The sequence below is a fragment of the Leuresthes tenuis genome, unplaced genomic scaffold (genome assembly GCF_036924035.1).
Source record: "Leuresthes tenuis unplaced genomic scaffold, fLeuTen1.0.hap1 SCAF_20, whole genome shotgun sequence".
NCBI lineage: Eukaryota > Metazoa > Chordata > Actinopteri > Atheriniformes > Atherinopsidae > Leuresthes > Leuresthes tenuis.
This window is the reverse complement of record NW_027325374.1, coordinates 22,972,829-22,997,183: the sequence shown is the minus strand read 5'-3', so window position 1 is coordinate 22,997,183 and position 24,355 is coordinate 22,972,829. Positions and strand designations below refer to the sequence as shown.

Here is a 24,355-nt window from a genome sequence, read left to right as displayed (position 1 = left end):
AACAACACTGGCTATAGTCTGAAAATATTGTATCAAAAATGTTTTTGACAAGGCACACAATGATCAGTTGACAGATTTTTTGAAAAACTCACAGCCAACAGTTTTATCATCTGGGTGCAGAGATGCTCCTCCTCAGTGACATGTCCAGGATTCCACCATCTGTTGTTAACCAGCTCTGTAATCCTCCTCCTTTACTGTTGGCGCTCTGTCTGCAGTCTCTGTCTGCCCGGATAGTCTTAAAGCTGAGCAGAGAGCTGTTAGTTGTTCCCACAGCCAGGTCTCAGGGAAACAGATCACATATCCAAAAATGGTTCAATAAGTAAATAACATTTTATCAATAAAACCTTCGATAACAAAGAAACATGTATCAGTTTTTGTCAGGATTGTTGTTGATGAAAAAATTGCATTTTAGTAAAAAAAAACAAATCAATCAGTGGATTACCAGGCGGTTTTTGTTTCGATAATTGTTGTGGTTAGTTGTACCTGCTGTGGTCACGGTATGATAAAATGCATGTAGAAAACTGCTCTCAGAATGGAAAGGGGTTAAAACAAGGAGATTCAATTTTGGGAGAAGAAAACAGCTATATTTAAGACAAAGGAGAGATGAGATCTTGTCACTTGCATAAACTAACAATGGTGACAGTGCAGAACTTATTCTTTAGATTTGCTACTATTTGTACTAAAAAGTGTTCTACTCCAGTGCCTTGAAAAGTATTTACTCTTTGGCATGTGTCTTATTGGTTCGTCTAATAACCTGTCATTCAAATGGGTTTTGTATTAGTCCGTCAACACAACACTTATTATTATTAAGTATTGACTGTTTTAAACAAAGCCTCAGGTGTGAATGGTATAAAGGACCCTTCCTAAACATGATGGGGTTCTGGAAAGCTTCACTGTCCACTAAACATATTATTTCTCAGCTTTTGAAGTAAACTAGAAACATGAAATAACAATCATTTCTGAGTTTAAGCCTCTAAACTCTAACTGTAAATTTTAGATTTTGATGTCATGTTTATCAAAATTTTAAAACCATGACTATAGTTATTATGTTCTGGTGCACATATTGATGTGATATATATGCCACTCAAAGCTTGAAAAATAAAACGATGCATATATTACCTCACGTCATAATGTGTTAATGACCAACTGAACGCAATCATATCGAAGTGTTTGTGTCTAAAAAGGGATTTTGCTGTTCAACAGATGCTGAACTGCTGCATAGAGAGGAAGAGGGCCAGAGATGAAGCTCGCAAGGTGCTAGAGAGAAGCAAAGAAAAAGAAAACAAGGTGCCAGAGTCTTCAGTAGCAACAACCAATACATCATCTTCAACCAGAGAGGTGTCCCCTGGAAAATCATGGGATTCATGGAGTGACAGTGAAGAAGAGTTCTTCGAGTGCCTGAGTGACCAGGGAGAGACTGAGTCTCCACATCCTGAGGGAGTAAAGGACAACAGTAAAGGCAAAGCAGAGGGTAGACTGCACCCCTATAACAACTTGACTCTTCTCAATTCTGCGGAGCCTCTCTATGTTCCTGTCACACAGGTACCATGTTTCTGTGTTACACACATTCATCCAGTTTTTTTTAGTCCTTTTTTTAGTCCTTGTGGATTTATTGAGCTTTTAAACACAAGCAGATGTATTGTATAGTTCTACATAAGAAATCAAATAATGACATACCTCATCAAACTTCTCCATTGAGCCATTAAGAGCTTGTCTAATCTTTTCAGTCTGAAGGAAAAACATAACGTCACATATCAAATTAAATCAAATTATGTCACAAATTAAAAGAATGAGTCACCATTCTAAAAAGGAGGCGTAAGCTATGGGGCTATTTAATTGTGGCTTTTGTAGGAGATTTTCTGATGATACACCAAATAATCCAATATAAGGACCGGGATCAATGGACCTGAAAGTTGCTGAATACACTTCAAATGTTTAGGACCAGAATGCAGTCAGACTTAAGCATGACCAAAATGTGTGGAAGAGAGTAGCAGGTGCTTGCCTACATCTGCTTACAAAGGGACTGGAGAGTGTATTGGTAGGATTGCCACCTTCCACGTGTGAGACCTGGGTTCAAATCCCCTGCATGAAAGGTAATACCTCCAGTAGGGGTCCTTAGGCAAGACCCCCTAACTCTATCTGTATTTTGAAATATGAGAGTGTATTCTTTGAAGTATGTTAGCCCATTGATCATCTGTGATATTAATAAGATAACATCAGCTTAAAGATACATGTTTTATACAGATTTCCTAAAGGTGTGTTCAAGTACTCTCCAAAAATCTTTGGACACAATATGGAATCTGCAAAAGGTTCAACTGCCATGTCAATCTAAAGCTAACAACACTGACTTTAGTCTGAAAACACTGTATCAAAAAGGTATGGCTGTCTGCTACATGATGATACATTGGATAAATCTGTAGGAAGAGATTTGAGTAATTCTTTTTTTAACCTAAAATGCTATAAAATTTTCAGTTCAATAATATATTATTAATTCCCAATTGGATAATATATTGCTGCACTATCTGATGATAATCTATGAGAGTGTATTTTTTCAAGTATGCTAGACCATTGAGCATCTGTGATATTTGTAGCCATGTGCTTCTCTCAGTTTTCGTTTATTATTGTCAATGAAGAACCTTCCATGTAAAATATGCTGTATTTGTGTACAGCTTTGATATGGTTCCCCTGACCTCAGACCAGATCTTTAGAGAGTGAAGCACTACTGGGTTCTGGTAGGTCCAGGGTAACTGTCAAGGAATAGATTAACACAAAAGAGCTGAGATTGGACTGCAAGAACTAGATTCAGTTTGTAATAAACCTGGAAAATCCATGGAGGATGTGTCCCAGCACCATGCAATAAGCATTTGATAGTAGTAGCCCAATAATAAATCTGAATTTTTTTAGAGCCATCCCACCATACACCAATAAACCTGAACATTATAATAATGACCTTTGTTTATATAGCACTTTTTGAAAGACATGCTACAACGGGCCTCGTAAAGCTACAGGTAAAAATAAAATCAACTCAGCTCGGTTTATTTATATAGCGCCAAATCACAACAAATGTCATCAAATTAGAGTTCAGTTCATTGTAATCATAATCCAATCAAATCCAATTAATTGATTCAGTTCATACATACAAAGGTAATTGTGTCAAAAACAATTTCCTAGCTATGGAAACCAACAGATTGGAAGCCAATGAGGACCTTTAGTCCAACAATAAACAGTTATTTTAAAGCTTTTCCATATATCTGATCTTACATTATTATCTTTGGTTTCATACTCTCCAGCCTTAATTTTATTACCAACTTCAGTTGCGCTCTCCAAGACATCTCTCTCTTCAGCTCCTCCTGGGGTTTCCGAGGTGTTCTCGGACCAGAATGGATATATAATCCCTTCAGCGAGTTCTGGGTCTGCCTCATGGCCTCTTCCCAGTTGGACATGCTCAGAAAGCCTCAGAAGACCAGGCGGTATCCTGACCAGATGCCCAAACCACCTCAACTGACAAGGATTGTGAGAGCAAATTGACCAGAGGTTAGCAGGCGTTTGTTGTCTTCCCCTGCTGCAGGAGAAGGGACTGTGTGACCTCAATCCTCAGACGTCTGGCAAGAAGAGAGGGAGATGACCAAGGGAGTTTTACTGAGTTGAGAAAAGGGGTAAGGCTACCTGGAAAGGAAGTTATGGACTTTCAGAATAAAGTTTAGATTCCTCCACAGATGAATGACTTCAGTTGGTGGTATCTTTAGCAACATGGTTGTTCGCCTTTTCCAAGTCTACAAAACACATGTAAAATGGATGGTCAACCTCCCACAACCTCCCTTAATAACTCTGCAAAGGTAAAGCTCTAGTCCATTGTTACACAACCTAGGTAAAAACCACACTGCTCTTCCTGAATCCAAGGTCTGACATTCGGCGGGAGCCTCTTCTCGAACACCCTGGAGTAAACTTGGAGCCAAGACAGCCTCATCATGTTCAGTCTTCAATCTCGTCCAACCCTGGTGCTTTACCACCAGGAAGCTTTTTAACTACCCTGGCGACTTCCACCAAGATGATCGACGAGTGTTCCCCTGAGTCCTCAGACTCTGCCTCCTCAATGGAGGACATGTTAGCTGGGTTGAGGAGAATCTCAAAGTGCCCCTTCCACCACCCTACAACATCATCAGTTTGGTTCAGCAGTTCTCAACCCAGATAAAGCACAACACGACCTTCTCCACGGTCTCAACAAATTCCTCCCACACCTGAGTATAGACTTCAGCAACCACCGATGCTGCAGCCCTTTTAGTCACTCGGCACCTGTCAGTTGCTTCACGTGAACCCCCCCTCTCCGGAGAGCCATGCCCAAAAGGCCTTCTTCAGCATGACGGTTTACATCACCTCTGGTGTCCACCAGCTGGTCCTCCTGTCCTCCTAGCATGTAGTTGAACAAAATGTTGTTCCATGTGGACCCCTAATGCAATATACAAAATTACACAAAATGCAACAACAATTAGTGCAAATATTTGCAAGACAGACAAGACGGTGCAGGCAGTAACAGTCCAGGACTATGAATGAGTCTGAGAACTAGCAGCAGAATGAGGTAGAATGGGTACATTTGATTGTTCAGTCAGTCTAAAGTGCGAGTGCACAGAGAGGTGCGTGTTACTGTGGGGATGAAGACAACAGGTTCTACATGTGTGTGCTGGTGTTAAGGCCTCTGACAGCATGAGGGAAGAAGCTGTTGCAGAACCTAGCAGTTCTGGTCTTGATGCTACGGAGCCTCCTGCCTGATGGCAGTCCATGAGGGGGTGGGAGGGGTGCTTGAACATTGTAGCAGTGTTGTTTTTGACAACCATCTTACATTTAGTCTTAGTCTTTTGGAATTAAAATGCTTATTGTATATGTGATAGTTTTAGTCAACGAAAAGTCAAAAAGGTTTTAGTCTAGTTTTAGTTGACGAAAAGTCAAAAAGGTTTGAGTCAGTTTTAGTCAAAAAGAGAAAAGAAGTATAGTCTTTTAAGAAATTAATTTAGGTCAATAAGTATTGGAGAATGCTGTTGGGCAGCGTCACGCGTAAGTTGTTAAAATAGCAGATCTATAAATTTAACACATTGCAACACATTGTGAGCTTGCAGATCAGCTATTTTCACCACTAATTACAATAATAAAGGAATGGTTTTAGATGTATAAGGTTTCCACCCAACGGAAAAAACTCACTGATCTAAGAATTGTGCATTACACACAGATAAAGTGGGAACAGTGGAATCAATGTTTATTACTCAGAAAAAGCCAAAAACATTGTACTTTGGCAATTATCTCTTTGGTTTTGTCCACATTCAGGGACAGGTTATTGTTGTGGCACCAGCTCACCAGTTGTGCCACCATCTCTCTGTACAACCCCTTATTGCTGTCGTTGATGAGCCCAACGACAGTTGTTTTATTGGCAAATTTATTGGTTGGATTCTGTCTTTGTTGAAGCCCAGCAGGGAGAGTTTGGCTACCAGCTTGGGCAGCGGTTCCCAAACTTTTTTAGCCGCGCACCCCCTTCTATGTCCCAACCGGTTGACGCACCCCCAATCCCTGACACCTTCAAAAAAAAAATGCAACAAGCTTTTTTTGTAGCCATATTAAAGGCTTCAGACAGCTGTTTGTTAGAACCTCACTGCACACCACGCACTGCGGCTTTGGGCAGTCTGTATCACCAATCCAAGTGAAGCCCAGACCCAGATGATTTTCATCATATTTCTTTCTTTTTTTCCCCGTCTGGTGTTCACCCTCTTCACCTCTTTTGCCTACTTGCCATCTCCTTTATCCCTTTGCGGTTTCCGCCGACTCATCATTTTCCAACTCCCACTCATTTTCTTCTACCAGATCTGTTGCAATTCTCTCCTCTGTTGCCTCAATTCCTCACTCTTTCTTGGTTCCTCTCCTCCTTCATCAATAAATTTGACTTTACATGTCTCATATGACAGTTTCCCTGATTTCAGCCAATTGAGCATATTTGTGAGAATGAATGACGTTGGCACTTAATTACTGTCGGCCATGTCAGTGCCTGGCAAAATTTTACAAAGGAAATGTTTATTTACACGTCTTTATTGTGTGGGGAAAAAACACTGTAATTGTGTAATTATCAGACTGCCATTACATTTTTCATCTTGTGCAGCCCCGAGCAGCAGCTGGTGCGTGCACCACACTTTGAGAATCCCTGAGCTTGGGGAATGATTGTGTTGAATGCTGAGCTGAGGTCAATGAACAGCATTCTAACGGAGGTGTGACAGGGCAGTGTGTGGGAAATAGCATTGATAGCACTCACAGCAGTGAGTAGCAACTACAGAAGCATTGACACCAGTCTTTGTTGAGTCCACTGCCAAGAACCTTACCAGAGGTCTCTGTGTTTCTGTCTGCACACAACGCTATTAGCCCCTGCAGCTCGATAGCCACTTTTCATATGTTGACTTGCAGCCACGTTTCCATGAAGATGGAAACGCAGCTCCTCGTTGCAGACTGGGTGGTCAATCGGACTCTGAGGTAGTCCAGTTTATTTTCCAGAGAGCTTACCTTGACCAGTAGTAATGACAGGAGGACTGGTCGGCTCAGATTATCTTTTACCCTGCAGCCTCGCCCCGCTTCCGCATCTTCTCGCACCACTTGTGGTGCCTCCTCACCCGGCCAGCTGGGTCAGGCGACGCCTTGGCTGGTCTCAGGCCTCGTGACTTCTCTGATAGCGGTGTGGGGCTTAAGGTCTTGTATTTCCTCTTTGAGCCCAGAGTCAAAAGTGCTTCTTAGCTGTAGCTGAAGGTTGTTTGACAACACAGAAAAAAAGCACTTTCCATTGGAGCCGGCGAGGCCACCGAATCTTGCATAAACAACAGTCAGAACCTTTCTCCTCACAACGTGCTGCCGCAGCGAGGCAACCCTCTCACTCACGGGGGAGAACTCCAACACCAAGGAGCTCAGTAGGGGGCTTGTGAATATCCCCACATCTTCCTGATGCTTCTCTCCCTGGGAAATTCCAGAGTTTAAGAGAGTCCAGCCCCTCTCCAGAAGTTTGGTTCCAGAGCCCTGTGCTGTGTGTGAAGGTGAGCCCAAATATTTTTAGTTGGTACTGCTCCATCTCACGCACCAGCTTAGGCTCTTTCCCGTCCAACGAGGTGATGTTTCACATCCCAAGAGCCACTTTGCGACCCCGGGTATTGGCACTTCTAGGCCCCAGCCTTCACCTGCTGCCCAGCTCACAAAGCACCTGACTTCGAAATTCCTTCCCACAAGTGGTGGGCCCACCTGGAAGTGGCTTCCTGTTACTTATTTGGGCTGAGCCCAACCAAGCTAAGGCTTGGCTACCAGGTGCCCGCTGGCTAGTGACTTTTTTACTCTGGGGAGATCTCAATCGCTACACAGCTCTCTGGATCATGGGTATACTCGAACCTCTCCATCACATTAAGGTAACGAGTCTATGGTGGGGTTGAAACAAATCAACAATTTAAAATGGAGAAGAAGGTGAAAGGCCACAAAGGGCTTTTAGCCCTAAGACGTTGAACTGTCTTATCACCAGAGTTCTTTGATCATATGACTGTACAGTTCCAATAAAAGTGTCTTATATGCTACTTTTGAATTCATTATTGGATTTTGCTTATAACAATGCAATTAATCGTGATTAATCGCAGGAAATCATGCGATTAACACAATTAAAGAGTTTAATATTTGACCACAATTTTAAATGGAGCCTTATAGGTCTAATAAGAAAAGAAAAGTTAGCAAATGCACTGCTTACTTCTGAAAACTTCACTGAAACAGAAATAATTACTTCACTTTCAAAAGTGTAAAGGAAAAAATTTGAAAAATATAAAGAAAAAAGGAAATCTACATATAACAAATGAAAATAGTTGTTTTTTTAAATGAGATAATTGTCAGTTTACCAGAGGATTCAAGACACAGACACAGGGTTGTTTGGATTCTAAGAGTTTTTTTTATTATTTAACGAACCACACAGAGCACAGCAAGGCAGGGCGATCTCCCGGCAGAGCAAAAGAACGGGCTATGGAAAACCTCAGTAACTATGTTGGAGGAGCGCAGCTATGAAAGTTACAAAACATAAATCTTTCCAAACTGGGAGGAAAACAGAAAAGCTATGAACATTAAACAAAACAAAGTCACGCTCTCCTAACGAGGTGGATTGAAACAAAAGACGCACTCTTAACAAAACAGAGGCTCTATGAAACTTTACCGATAAACTTAAAACTCTCCTTTAACGGAGGCAACTATGAATGGTTACAATAAAAATCACTACTTGAAAACAGAGGAAAAAACAAGGCTATGAAAACTTACCGTTTTAATAAATAAACTAAGGCTAGGGATAAGAATAATTTACAAAACAAGGTAGCACTGCAGGAGGATCGCTCACTGCAGGCTCGTGGAACTGTGGATCGAGGAAACTATGGTTCAAGACAAATGGCTGGTAATGATGCTCATGTGGAGAGACAACATACTGGCACAAGACAAGGGAAACGCAGACTATTTGAACACATGAGGGACCAAGGGGAAGAGGTGGAAACACTTGAGAATCAGGGAAGACAATCAGACGCATGACACCGGAGGAAGGGCAAGATACCTGAAACGAGAGGAGAAGGTCAGTGCTTTCAAAATAAAACAGGAAATGACGAGACAAGACATGGAACAGAACATAAATATATCTATATTTAGTAGATATAGATATTGAAATAAATTATTGAATAAGACTACATATTAATGGAAAATTTCCTTTAAGGTTGTTGATTCCCTTTATATTTCCACATTCATTCTTTTATTTAGTCTCCATAACCTCTAAAATAAGAGGTTCATTGTTCTGAACCAGCAAAGAGTAGGTACTGCTGCTGTGGCAGATTTCCTGGCCAGTACCTGGTACTTTGGCAGTTGAAACACAAATAACAGGACCAGATACAATAGGACAGTCATGTGTGCAGTTTGGGAGTGAAGCGTTTGCCTGAGGACACTTTAAAACATGGAGGGGCTGGGGATCAAACCACCTATTTGGTAGACAACTACTTTACCATCTGAGCTGCAAACACCCCATCCCACAATGCTTATATTCAACTGAACCTAAGAACAAGAGGGTGGAAGTACAAGTGTTTGTGTGTGTGCTTCATTGTCAGGAACCTGCTCCAATGACAGAGGATCAGCTGGAGGAGCAGTCAGAAGTACTGGCTAAACTTGGCACATCAGCTGAAGGTACTCACCTCCGTGCTCGGATGCAGAGTGCATGTCTACTTTCTGACATGGAGTCCTTTAAGGTGAGACAGCAAACACACTGTATGTGTACACAAATGAACTGTCAACCTTTGTGGTTCCTACACATTTAAATGATTGAAGTGTAAGTTTTTGTTTAATGATGAAGTCAATCCTGAAAAATTGCCTGTGATATTGGTTATGTGGAAAGACAATAAATTCTCTTTGAAAATAGTCCCATCTGATGTTTATTTATCTAATATTGTCAAATTTGCTTCAACAATGTAAAGAAAAATATTCTGCCCCAATTAATGTAATAAACCAGATGCATCTACCTGCAATCACATTGTTCAAGGAAGTAAGAACATTAATGACGGGGAAAATGTTATGTATAGGATCTCTTAAGTCACAGAATCTAGCATAGCAATCTCAGGGGGGTCTCAAGACATCCCTCCAGACAGAAGGGATATATAATCCCTCCCGTGAGTTCTGAGTCTGCTTAGGGGACTCCTCTTGATTGGACATACTCAAAAAAATCTCAGGCAAACTAATCAGATGCACCAACCACTTCATCTGATTTCTTTCAATACAATGTGATGGCTACACCAAGATCCTCCCGAATGCACAAGCTCCTCATCCATCATCATCTGTATGGCTGAGCCCTCACATCCTCCAAAAGAAACTAATTTCATCCGATTTTATCAACAACCTCACTCTTTCAATCATTCCCCAACTCTCGTGACCATAGTTGAGGGTTGGAATGTAGATGGATTAGTAAATGGAAAGCCTCACCTTTGGGCTCAGCTCTCACTTTACCATAACAGTCTGGTGCAGTGCCATCATTGCTGCTGACAGCAACCTCAGCATCTCTCCATTCATCTCTCACTCCAACTTGCTACTATTTTTGAACGAGATCTCAAGATACTTAAACTTCTCCACGTGAGGCAAATATCCATCTCCAATCTGAAGGTACTCCACCCTTTTCTCACCCATCCAAATTTGGAGGGGCTAACATTCATCCCGGCTGCTTCTAACTTGGCTACAAACCGCTCCAAGGTTTCCAAACCAAACACCCTTCTCTCCCTAACTACACTTTGAGGGGATATTGCTTGTGAGCTTGACTACAGGTCTTATGTTCCCCTATACATACCTCAGATTGATACATAGCTTTAATTTGCTGTCTTGTTCTCCTTTTATAGCTGTCATCTTAGGTGTTTATTTCTTGTCTTGTTTCCTTGCTCTTTCCCTGTTTTGTCCCTTCTGCTTCATCTCTTTCCACTTAATAATACAGGGGCTAAAGGAAGAAAATATTTGTCAACATGTCTAGGAAGAAATTCTACAACTTTTGATTTAAATATTGTCCTATTCTTACCTCAGACTACTACATTCATTGCTGTCCCTCTTAATCTCCTCCTCCAGTGGTCATCTGAGCTGCACCAGTGGTAGGGATGTGAAATCGGCCCAGTCTTCAGATTATTCAATCGTGGCCACTGTTGATCACCGATAGACGATCCAATCGCCTGAGAGGGTGGTTAATTCAGCTAAAAAAAAAAAAAAAAAAAAAAAAAAAAAAAAAAACTTGCCAGGTGCTGACATGGCCGACAGCAATTAAGTGCCAAAAAGAAATGCTAAATCAGCTATTTGGGCATATTTCAGGTTTTTCCCAGATATCACCGGTGTGCCTAAAGACCTAACGCAACCTATTTGCACAATATGCAAAAAATGTGTGCCTGTGAAGGATAAGCAGACCACAAATTTATTTGGGCACATACGAGTTCATCACCCCCCCAAGGCTGCAAAAATACCCCCAACCACGGCTGCAAGATCAGGTGCTGCGGCCGGATTAAGCACAAATGCATCTCAGCAGCCCACAGTATCGGCTTATTATTAACATCTTATGGCATTAAATTAAGTCAAGATCACCTTAAAGATTGCCTTTTGAAAAAAAGATCACGATCGTCCCGTCGATGGAAACCATAATTTGCTTTAGCAAAGCAAACTCTGACCATGTATCCTCTGCACTTGCATTACTTGAGAAGTGTGTCAGTAGGTTATCAAGCTTCTCTGCACCATACTGAGAAAAATTCTCAGACTGTTTAGCCACAATGGCTTTTTTTGGCTCCAAAATTGTGAACCATGACAGAACATCCAGTGTTCAGAAGGGAATCTTCTGTCAGTTTATCTTATCAATGATCCAACATACCTGTTCTTCATGTAATCAAAGGCTGTTTTTTGAGTGTGGCAGTCAAAAACTTTGTCTCCTTTAAACTTGGTACCTTGAAGAGAGCTGAAGAATTCCTCTTCTGCGGGGCCAGGGTGAAATACTATCCCTCTTTGGTACTTTCAACCATTACCTGGGCTGTGGAGAATTCCAGATCTTCTCTTTGAAAATGTTTTGAGAGAAGAACTACATGCATCAGTATGTCCTTCATCATGTGACAGAGAGCCACCAAGTTGAACTGTCTGACATCTGTCAATAGACCTTTGGCTTTGTCAGCATCCTGAGCATCAAAGGAAGCCATGTGCTCCATGACACCTCTAAGGGATTTCAGTGATCTACACACTACTGTTGACTAAAGCTGGGGTTCATCCAGCTGTTGCAAAAAACGTTTATCTCAAATCCTGCTGAAACTTTTTCACCTGTGGCACAGAGCTGGCTGCATCACTAACAGCAATTACAGGACGATGAGGTGTATTTTGTACCCCTACCAAATCTGAGTTATATTCCTCTCTGAGTTTTTTAGTAACTCCTTGGTGGCATCCTGTCATAACAGCAGCTCCATCAGTACAAACTGCTGCAAGTTTTTTTTCCATCCAAATACGTCTCGGTCAACAGTTGCTTCACATCTTCAACAATAATATCTGCTCTTCCATCTGCAATTTCAGAGTTCCTAAACAGGTTTGTTTTGATCTTGTGATCTTCTATGTACCTGACATAGTGGCTTTTCCTTACCAGTGTTGGTCGATTCATCCAGTATTAATGAAAACCCAGGACTTTTATGCACAGCTTGGTCAACATCTTCCACAATTGTACTTGCAATAGCTTGGTGCCTTTCTGACAGTCCCTTTTCATTAATGTAGCTACCATAGCTTGGCTTGTCTGTGTTAAACTTTTTGAAAGCGGGACACTCTATGTCTGCATGAACTTAACCAGATAAATAAATTTTGCATTGGCCAATTCGTTTTCTGAAATAAAGTAGGCAGTTTTTAAAAGCCCCTTCGTTTACTCAAGAGGAGAGGAGAGGGGAAAAAAACACAGCCACCAGACTATACTCCATGGGGAGTACAATGTGGGGACAGGAAAAAAAACTCAGCACTTCAAGAACAGTAACATAAGGTCACCATCCACCATAAAAACTCAAAATATAAACAAACATTTGCTCGTTTCACACATAAAAACGCAAGACACACGAAGGCGTGGGACGGGGTAAGCCCAGAGAGTTGCTATGTCTGGCTCTCAACCAATGTTTCAGTTCACAAGATGTCATCGTGATACCACAGCAGGTTGCCATGGAGAAGTACTTGATTGGGTCCCAGTCGGGGTCAACAATCACCAGGTGTCCAAGAAGAAGGGAGGGGGAGAAGTAGTTCAGAGCGTCTCACAGCAGCGATCTCAGGGGGGGTTGTTTCAGCAGCGGCATTGGCCGAGGCTGTTGCCAGGAGAGCAGGAATGCAGATTAGATTATGATAGTTGGTTAGGGCGAGTAGTCGTTTTTCAATGGACACGACTCACTCTGTTTGTCCATTCTGGTCACAAAAACAATCCATACGCCTTTGCACAGCCACCAGCTTCTCCAAGATGTTATCTATATTGCGGTTAATGACCACAGTCTGAGAGCCAATAGCTCTGCCCACCGATTCAAAAATGCCAGGCAGCTTGGGGCCTCGGACCGCTGTCTCCGACTTCCGAATTTTGCGATACACCAGGGCAATGCCTAGTCCAATCAGGAGAAAGCCCGTATCATGGTTCAGAATATGTATAGATTCTCGACGTCTTCAAGGGAAAGAATCGACCGGCACACGACCCTCCACTGCTCCCAGGAGTCCCTCGTGTACCCAGCGGCAAACGTTTCATCCGGACAGACTTCTTGTAGCAAAGATTTTGTCAATTGCGTTGAGAGACCAGCTGATCAATTCCATGATTTAGTTTGAAAGCAATGCAGAGAGATTCTATTCAATTCAATTCAATTTTATTTATATAGCGCAGGATTACAATTGTCATCTCAAGGCACTTAAGTAATATAGTCCAATTCAAGCCAATTGGAATTCAATTAATTGTAATCATAATCCAATTCATTCATATAGAGCCAATTCAAAAATTAATATCCTAGCTAAGGAAAACAACAGATTGCACCGAAACTTGTCTTCAGTCCAATCTCCCGTCCTGAGCGTGCCTGTGGCGACTGTGGAAAGGAACGACTCCCTTTTAACAGGAAGAAACCTCTGGCAGAACCAGACACAGGAAGGGTGGCCATCCGCCTTGACCAGCTGGGGTTTGAGAAGACAGAAAAGAGGGGGGAAAAACACCATAACACCATTCAAAGGATACCTGTTGGAACAGGGAAACACAAGTTAATAACCACAATAATGTCACATGTACATAAAATCAATTGAGAAATTAAACGGGGAAAAAGAGAGCAAAGTGAGGAAAGGTGTGACAGATGAGGTCCCCCACCAGTCTAAGCCTATAGCAGCTTAACTATGGGATGTTTCAGGATTACCTGAGCCATCCCTAACTATAAGCTTTATCAAAAAGGAAAGTTTTAAGCCTAATCTTAAAAGTGGAAATGGTGTCTGCTTCCCGGACATTTACTGGCAACTTATTCCACAAGAGAGGGGCCTGATAACTGAAGGCTCTGCCTCCCATTCTACTTTTAGAAACTCTGGGAACAACAAGTAAACCTGCAGTTAGGGAGCGAAGTGCTCTTTTAGGAAAATATCTTACAATGAGATCTTTAAGATATGATGGAGCTCGGTCATTAAGAGCTTTATATGTGAGAAGAAGAATCTTAAATTCTATTCTGAATTTAACAGGGAGCCAATGAAGAGAAGCTAAAACTAGAGAAACATGATCTCTCCTGTTAGTTCTCATCAGAACTCTGGTTGCAGCATTTTGGATCAGCTGGAGGCTTTTCAGAGAATATGTGGGACAGCCCAATAATAAGGAATTACAGTAGTCCAATCTTGAAGTAACAAATGCATGAACTAGTTTCTCTGCATCCTGATTTTAGCAATATTATGAAGGTGAAAGAAGGCAGTCCTAGAAACCAGTTTTATATGTGCGTCAAATGATAAATTATGGTCAAAAATAACTCCAAGGTTCCTCACTGTAGAACTAGAAGCCAAGGAAATACCATCTAGAGTAACTATATAACTAGATAATTTCTCCCTGAAGCGCTCAGGTCCAAAGAGAACAACTTCAGTTGTTCTCTGAGTCATCCATGTCTTTATGTCTTTAAGACAGGCTTGTAGTCTTGGTTTCATCTGGTTTCATAGATAAGTACAGCTGAGTATCCTCAGCATAACAATGGAAATTTATGCCATGCTGTCTAATAATGTTACCTAATGGAAGCATGTATAAAGTAAAAAGAATCGGTCCAAGCACAGAACCCTGAGGAACTCCATGACTTACTCCAACGTGTGAGGAAGATTCTTCATTTACAAGAACAAACTGGAATCTACCAGATAAATATGACTTAAACCAGCCTAATGCAGTTCCTTTAATCCCAATAACATGTTCAAGTCTCTGTAACAGAATGCTGTGATCGATCGTATCAAATGCATCACTGAGATCCAATAGGACAAGCACAGAAACAAGTCCGTTATCAGAGGCTAAGAGGAGATCATTGGTAACTTTCACCAGTGCCGTTTCTGTGCTATGATGCACTCTGAATCCTGACTGAAACTCTTCAAACAGATTATTTCTATGTAAATTATCACAAAGTTGAGCTGCAACTATTTTTTCAAGAACTTTAGACAAAAAAGGGAGATTGGATATAGGTCGATAATTAGCCAACACTTCTGAATCAAGAGTAGGTTTTTTAAGTAACGGTTTAATTACAGCAACCTTAAAAGTCTGAGGTACATATCCTGTCAACAAAGACCGATTGATCAAATCCAATATGGAAGTGTCAATTAAGGGGAAAACCTCCTTGAACAGTCTGGTTGGGATTGGGTCTAAAATACAAGTTGATGGTTTAGAAGAGACTATTGCTGTTGTTAGCTCTGAGAGGTCAACTGGGCAGAAGCTGTCTAAATACAAATCAGGTTCTAAAGATACTTCTAAAGCTGCTCTACTTGATGATACATCAGTGATAATAGTGGGAAGGATTCCATTAATCTTCTCTCTGATAGAAACAATTTTATTGATAAAGAATCTCATGAAATCATCACTGCTGAGAGTTAAAGGAATACATGGCTCAACAGAGCTCGGACTCTTTGTCAGCCTGGCAACAGTGCTGAAAAGAAACCTGGGATTATTCTTATTCTCTTCTATCAATAATGAATAATAAGCAGTTCTAGCTTTACGAAGGGCTTTCTTATACGTTATTAAACTATCTTTCCAGACTAATTGAGACTCTTCTAAATTAGAGGAACGCCACTGTCTCTCCAGCTTTCTTGCAGTCTGCTTTAACGCACGCAGCTGTGAATTATACCAAGGAGCCAACCTCCCTTTTCAGAGGGGCAACATTGTCCAGTGTTGTACACATTGAAGCTATAGTGCTATAGAGAAGTTCTACTGGAGTAAAATTTAGGTAGCCGTCCTCTGTCATATCAGCACATGGCAGTGAAGAAAAGGATGATGAAATTAACTCTTTAAATCTGGTTACAGCATTCTCTGACAGACACCTTCTATATGTATAATTCTTCTCAGAAACCGTGTAGTCAAGTAATGTAAATTCAAAAGTTATTAAAAAATGGTCAGACAAGACAGAGTTATGAGGGAACACTGTTAACTGTTCACTCTCAAACCATAGGTCAGCACAAGGTCAAGGGTATGATTAAGGCAGTGAGTAGGTCTGTGCACACTTCCAATAGAGTCTAATATAGAATTAAAGTTCATATTTAGGCTGTCATTTCCAACATCTACATGAATATTAAAGTCACCCACTACAATGACTTTATCTGTACTCAGCACTAACTGGGATAAAAACTCTGAGAATTCAGACAGAAACTCAGAATACGGCCAAGTGGACGATACACAACAACAAACACAAGAGGTTTTTGTGATTTCCACATTGGGTGGGAAAAACTGAGAATCAGAGTTTCAAAAGAGCTAAAACTAATCTTGGGTCTAGGACTGATTAGTAACCCTGATCTGAAGATAGCTGCTACTCCTCCTCTGCCTGTGGTTGGAGGAACGTGAACATTTAAATAGTCAGAGGGAGTTGATTCATTAATGCTAACATGATCCTCCTGCTGCAGCCAGGTTTCTGTTAGACAAAATATATCGATATGATGATTACAAATCAAATCATTCACTAACAGAGACTTCGAAGGGAGAGATCTAATATTCAGCAAACCACATTTAATAGTTTGATGTTTTTGTTCAGTTAAAGTTTTTGTTTTAAATTTTTTTTGCACAAGAGGATTTGCTCCTTTTGTGTTTTTTGATTTTTGGGGGGGGGGGGGGGGGGGGGGCAGCATCAGGTGGGAAGCCGCAAAGAAGACTACAACTCTGCATCCTGGTCTCAACCCTGGGTTGTCATGTTTTTGGATGACTAATAAATTCGTCCATATTTGTAGAAATGAGAGCCGCTCCTTCCAAAGTGGGATGGATGCCGTCTCTCCTCATCAGACCAGTTTTTCTCCAGAAAGATTGCCAATTGTCTATGTAGCCCACGTTGTTTGCTGGACACCATATAGACAACCAGCGATTGAATGAGGACATGCGGCTAAACATGTCATCATTAGTCAGATTTGGCAGGGGTCCAGAGAAAACTACGGTGTCCGACATTGTTTTGGCAAAATTACACACCGATGCAACATTAATTTTAGTGACCTCCGATTGGCGTAACCGGGTGTCATTACCGCCGACGTGAATAACTATTTTACTGTATTTACGCTTATCCTTAGCCAGCAGTTTTAAATAGGATTCTATGTCGCCCGCTCTGGCCCCTGGAATACATTTGACTATGGTCGCTGGTGTCTCTAATGCCACTTTTTCTGACTATAGAGCTGCCAATTACCAGGGTTTTCTCCTCAGCGGGTGTGTCGCTGAGTGGGGAAAATCTATTTGAAACATGGACAGGTTGATGGTGAACCACGGGCTTGACTTTAGGACTATGACTCCTCTTTCTGACAGTCACCCAGCCACTCTTAGGTCCCGGCTGCTCGGGATCTGCTCGGGGACGACTAACAGAGCTAACTAGGCTAGTTGGCTCCGCAATGGCTATAGGGGCCTGGCTCGCTATTGGGTGGTTTTCAACGGTGCAGAGCCGAGCTTCCAATTCAGATAACCTTGCCTCCAAAACTACAAAAAGACTACATTTGTTACATGTACCATTACCACTAAAGGAGGCAGAGGAGTAACTAAACATCTGACACACGGAGCAGGTGAAAGCAGGAGATAGAGGAAGAGAACTGGTAGCCATGCTAAGCTAGAGAACCAGACACACCGCTAAAAAGTGAAAAATAAAAACTAAAGATCTATAAGAGTGAGCGTTAGAATATAACAAGTATGCGATAGAGTTAACTATGCAATATGTCTAAATTATAGGGAGAAATAAGGTGATTATTAGCAGTTCAAGAGGAGCGAGAACTGTCACAGTGCACACACAAAGCAACAGGAAGTGATGCAATACGTCTTACCGCAAAGCAAAGCCGTCAGCCCAAATCAATTTGCACTGAAGTTGAGACAGGACATTACAAGACAAGAGAAGCAGGAGAGATATGGGAGAGGGCAGAATCAGGAGAGAGTAGAAATGCGACCGCCTTCATTGAGAGACGGAAGAGATTAGGTTCACTGGCAGCAGTGCTGCCACCAGCGCTGGTTCTTTCTTCAGGAGTTTTTTTTTGGAGCGGGTTTCCCCTCAGTTGACGTAGGGTTGGATTAACATTTGAAGCGGCGGTCCATGTTTGGATTGCCTTACAGTTAAAAGTACTGAATCCGACAACTGTTCTTTTGTGAGCAAGAGATAATGTGAGGGAGCTCGCAGCTTAAAAAAAGTGGAAAGTGCGCCAATGAGATCCTCTTCTTCGTTGTAGTTTTATGGCTGCGATGCAAATATGCGCATTTTTACACATCACTGTAATTGTATGCAGGAATTTCCCGCATTATATGAGCATGATTTGCGGGAATTGATTATATTATGCAGGATACCTGCAATCCTGCAGTGAATTTTAGGCCCTGACACTATTGAAAGCCTTTCCCAAGTCAATAAAACACGGTGATACTCCCATGACCTCCTCAGTAAGTCCGCGAGTGTGAAGAGCGGGTCCACTGTTCCACGAAATGGATGAAAACTACACTGGTTCAACAATCAGTCTTGGCCTCCTTTACAACACCTTGGCGTAAACGGTCTCACTGAGGATGAGTGGAGTAATCCCCCTGTAGTTGAAACACACTCTCTGGTGTGATTAGACAGCCCGACAATGTCAAGAGCCTTTAGCATCTCAGGGCGAATCTCAGCCACCCCTGGCTGGACCTGTGCACTTGGGAGGCTTTTTACAAATCAGCAACCTTGACTGAAGTGGTGAGCAAGTCTTCTCCCTGAGTCCTCAGACTCTCTGCTCCTCAGTGGAGGACATGTTAGCTGGATTGAGGAGATTCTCAACCTGGGACGACCCCTGTTTTCCATTTCTGAGCTGTTGAACGGTTTGCCAGAACATCTTTGAAGTCCTTCACCATGGCTTAGCCAAATCCTCCCATGTCTTAGCTTCTGCACCAACAGATGCTGTGGCCCCTCTTGGCCATTGGGGACTTGTCAGCTACTTTCGATGACCCTCAGGACAACCAAAGACATCCGAAAGGCCCCCTTCTTAAGCTTGACAGCTTTTCTCCGGTTGCCACCTTTACAGACACCAATTTCCTTTTGACCACACTCCCATTACTCATTTGGATTTAGCACATCTGTCCCCAACCTCCACAGGATCCAACTATAACTCATAATGATCAGTTGACAGCTCTGTCGCTCAGTGGACAAAAATGAATATGAAATCAATCAACCTTTTGCCAAGTACACCTATGGACCACCTTGTGCTTGAACGTGGGATTTATTATGGCCAATCATGACGATAACAGAAGTCCAGTCAAAAAACAGAGCTTGGTTTCAGTTCAGGGAGGCCATTCTTCCCAATCATGTCCCTCCATGTCAATCCGTCATTGACCTTATATTGGCTCTCACATGCCTTCCGAGGCATGTGAGAGCCCAACCCCTCGTCAGGAGTTTGGTTCCAGGGCCCATTCTGTGTGTTTGAAGGCGAGGCCAACTATTTCTAGTTTTGGATCCATTCCACCTCACACACCATTTCAGGCTCTTTTCCTGCCAGCAAAGCCATGTTACCCATCCCAAGAGCCAGTTTGTAACACCAGGGATCCGCATGGCCAGGCCTCAGCCTTCAACAAGACAGCCTCCTTCAGCTCATACTGCACCTGACCTTGGTGTTTTTCCCTGCGGGCGGTGAGCTCACGGTGATGTCGCTCTGTTATTCTTTACACGTTCCTTCCAAAGTAACAATGACAACACATTTAAAGGAATACATTGTCTAAAACTAAAGAGAAATAAGTTTGTATGTAATTATTATACAAACTACCTGACCTAAAAACACAGGTTACTTACAGAAGATATAAAACATCTTGGTGCAGACATGGAAGGACCTAAGTTTCCTTAAGAAGTACAGTCTCTTATGTCCAAACCCACAGCCAGCAGCTCAATGTCCTATGGAGCCTGCTTCTTGCTAGTTGCTAATCTAAGTTTGCTGTTTTACAAAGTTTCAGTATTTTTGCGTGACCTATGATAAGTGCTAGACATAAGAGCAAGCTCCTGATTAAACAAGCCAAAGCCACTAAAACTTGAATAAGGATCTGCAGGCAGATCGTACACAGCAAAATCTGGTGTGTTGTATTGTGGGATTGTTCATTATGATTCAACTCCAGTCACAGGGATGCTGACTGCTCAACTGAGAGACATCCTCCAGACCTCCAAAAAAGACATTGTATTGTGGTTAAGGCCTGTGCTTCAATGGTTGTGCAAATTTACATCAATAGCATTATTTGTCATTGCCAATTACTAGAAATTAAATCATAACTCTCAAATTCTCTACATCATGATTCCCATAAATGCACATTTCCATAATAATTTAATTTTTCCCTCATAGATCTACTTTCAGTCTCCTTAAAATGTAATATTCATCCAGTTAAGTCCAGATTGGTTAGTGCTAATATACATTTGCAGGTGTTTAATTTATTTATTTATTTGTTCCATACCAACCAAGTTGGCTCCATGCTCTCACTAGTGTGAACTTGTTAGCCTTGATGTTGAAATTGACTTCATGAAAGCCTACAAATCAATGCCGCACACATGGAAACAGGAATGCTTGGAACGCTACAACATCCACTGGACAGTAAGAGCCTTCATCAGGAACTTAATGAGACTGTGAAAGACAAACCATGAGGCTAATTCAAAGCTAACTAGACAAGTCAACAATAGATCACTGACACAACTCACCAGCTTATAAAGCAAGGACATCAGATTGTCATGATGACTAGATAAATGTGCCAAAAGGTGTCAATTAGGGGCAAGATGATAATAATTGAAGGGGTTGAAGTACCAGAAGGCAGCTTAGCAGAAGTTGAGGACAGCTACAAATACCTTTCGGTCCCACATGCAAATGCAAACATGAAGAGCTACTGCCAGTTTTCTTCAAAGAGTGAGGCAGGTCCTGAAGAATAAGTTGAATGGGAAGAACAAAGTCCAAGCCATCAACACATATGCCCCATGTTGGCAATGCCGTTTGCAGTGACCGCCGGATTGAGTCCCACAGGATCTTAATTCTGTCGGTGCTGCCTGATTCTAAAGGGAAGGTTTCACTGTCTGGTTGTGTAGATGGCTCTGTAATTCAAATATAAGTAAAATTTGAACATGGACATGAATGTCTTTTTTCCCTTCATAGGCAGCGAACCCCGGCTGTGTTCTTGAGGACTTTGTGCGCTGGTACTCACCAAGGGATTATATAGAGGAGGAGGTGGTCGATAAGAAAGGTAACGCAGTGCTGACAGGAGAGCTTAGTGCCAGAATGAAGATCCCAGGGAACATGTGGGTGGAGGCCTGGGAGACTGCCAGGGTAACACCTGCGCGCCGCCAGAGAAGACTTTTTGATGACACAAAGGAAGCGGAAAAGGTAATTTTCAAAAAATGTCTTCAGAAATGCATGACTGACATAGGGTTGGATAAACCTCAGGATAAGGGACAACAGAGCCTTGAACTTTATCTGTCATTATAAAAATCTGCTGCCTTTTAACTTTTTTAAAAATCTATGTTGCCAGACAACATACTAATTTTGTATGCAGTGCAAAACTTTGGAATAGGTTTTTATGAGCCAAATTAATTTATGAAGTTTTTATGAATGACAACTGTGTTTCAAAGAGAGCATTGGGTATCTGAATGAATATATGAAAAAGGCTCCCCTTCCCACCAATTCAATTCAGTTCAGTTTCATTTAGTGCCAAATTACAACAAATGTCATCTCGAGGCACTTTAAAGATACAATCCAATTCAAAGCCAATTAGAATCCAATTAATTATAATACAATCATAGAATACAATCAATCCCTTTTACCTTAGTGCCACTCACTTCAACTGAAAAATAGAATTAAGGGAAAAACCTCCTTGAACAGTCTGGTTGGGATTGGGTCTAAAATACAAGTTGACCGTTTAGAAGAGACTATTGCTGTTGTTAGCTCAGAGAGATCAACTGGGCAGAAGCCGTTTAAATACAAATCAGGTTCTAAAGATACTTCTAAAGCTGCTGCACTTGATTATACATCAGTGATGACAATCAATCACCAATTAGTCAATTAATAGTCACCATCCTCCCAACAATCTTGGGACCCACTGTCTATTTTTAGCTGCCTACTCCTGTGAGAATGGCGTTGTCCCAATGTAGGGCTCCAGCTCACACACACTTCTAGGAACAATTTAGAACCACCAATTAACCTAACATGCATGTTTTTGGATGGTGGGTGGAAGATGGAGTACCCAGAGAGAACCCACACATACAAAGAGAGAACATGCGGACTCCACACAGAAAGAACCAGCTGGGATTCAAACCAAGAACCCTCTTGCTGTGAGGCAACGGTGCTAACTACCAAGCCACCATTCAGCCCTCATTAAAATTCAAATGAGTCCATTTCATATATTGCCAATTCATAAAAGGTCTCCTAGCTAAGACTCAATCCCTTGTCCTGAGCATGTGTTAGGCATCAGTGGAGAGGAAAGCATCCTTTTAATGGGGGGGAAACCTCCAGCAGAACCAATTCAATTTTATTTATATAGCGCCAGATTACAACAATTGTCATCTCAAGGCACTAATATAGTCCAATTCAAGCCAATTGGAATTCAATTAATTGTAATCATAATCCAATTAATTCATATAGAGCCAATTCAAAAATTAATATCCTAGCTAAGGTAACCAACAGATTGCACCGAAACTTGTCTTCAGTCCAATCTCCTGTCCTGAGCGTGCCTGAGGCGACTGTGGAAAGGAACGACTCCCTTTTAACAGGAAGAAACCTCTGGCAGAACCAGACTCAGGAAGGGTGGCCATCCGCCTCGACCCGCTGGGGTTTGAGAAGACAGAAAAGAGGGAAAAGAGGGGGGGAAAACACCATAACGCCATTCAAAGGATATCTGTTGGAACAGGGAAACACATGTACATAAAATCAATTGAGAAATTAAACAGGGGGAAAAAGAGAGCAAAGTGAGGAAAGGTGTGACAGATGAGGTCCCCCAGCAGTCTAAGCCTATAGCAGCTTAACTATGGAATGTTTCAGGATTACCTGAGCCATCCTAACTATAAGCTTTATCAAAAAGGAAAGTTTTAAGCCTAATCTTAAAGTGGAAAGGGTGTCTGCTTCCCGGACATTTACTGGCAACTTATTCCACAAGAGAGGGGCCTGATAACTGAAGGCTCTGCCTCCCATTCTACTTTTAGAAACTCTGGGAACAACAAGTAAACCTGCAGTGTGGGAGCGAAGTGCTCTGTTAGGAAAATATCTTACAATGAGATCTTTAAGATATGATGGAGCTCGGTCATTAAGAGCTTTATATGTGAGTAGAAAAATCTTAAATTCTATTCTGAATTTAACAGGGAGCCAATGAAGAGAAGCTAAAACTAGAGAAACATGATCTCTCCTGTTAGTTCTCATCAGAACTCTGGCTGCAGCATTTTGGATCAGCTGGAGGCTTTTCAGAGAATATGTGGGACAGCCCAATAATAAGGAATTACAGTAGTCCAATCATGAAGTAACAAATGCATGAACTAGTTTCTCTGCATCACCCTGAGACAGGATGTTCCTGATTTTATGTTACGAAGGTGAAAGAAGGCAGTCCTAGAAACCAGTTTTATATGTGCGTCAAATTATAAATTCTGGTCAAAAATAACTCCAAGATTCCTCACTGTAGAACTAGAAGCCAAGGAAATACCATCTAGAGTAACTATATAACTAGACAATTTCTCCCTGAAGCGTTCAGGTCCAAAGATAACAACTTCAGTTTTGTCTGAATTTAGAAGCAGACAGTTCTGAGTCATCCAGGTCTTTATGTCTTTAAGACAGGCTTGTAGTCTGACCAACCTATTGGTTTCATCTGGTTTCATAGATAAGTACAGCTGAGTATCATCAGCATAACAATGGAAATTTATGCCATGCTGTCTAATAATGTTACCTAATGGAAGCATGTTATAAAGTAAAAAGAATCGGTCCAAGCACAGAACCCTGAGGAACTCCATGACTTACTCCAATGTGTGAGGAAGATTCTTCATTTACAAGAACAAACTGGAATCTATCAGATAAATATGACTTAAACCAGCCTAATGCAGTTCCTTTAATCCCAATATATTCAAGTCTCTGTAACAGAATGCTGTGATCGATCGTATCAAATGCAGCTCTGAGATCCAACAGGACAAGCACAGAAACAAGTCCGCTATCAGAGGCTAAG

The 24,355-nt window shown here is 41.7% G+C and overlaps 1 protein-coding gene across 3 annotated transcripts in view; it reads left to right on the top strand.

Annotated features, from left to right (window-relative positions):
- Positions 1–24,355, top strand: part of rab3gap1 (RAB3 GTPase activating protein subunit 1) — a 178,217-nt gene that overhangs the window by 135,752 nt on the left and 18,110 nt on the right. For all 3 annotated transcript variants that reach the window (XM_072373584.1, XM_072373583.1, XM_072373585.1), the window contains 3 exons: positions 1,204–1,542; positions 9,126–9,263; positions 21,313–21,540. In XM_072373584.1, the coding sequence (XP_072229685.1) occupies positions 1,204–1,542; positions 9,126–9,263; positions 21,313–21,540 (705 nt within the window). The remainder of the gene's footprint in view (positions 1–1,203; positions 1,543–9,125; positions 9,264–21,312; positions 21,541–24,355) is intronic.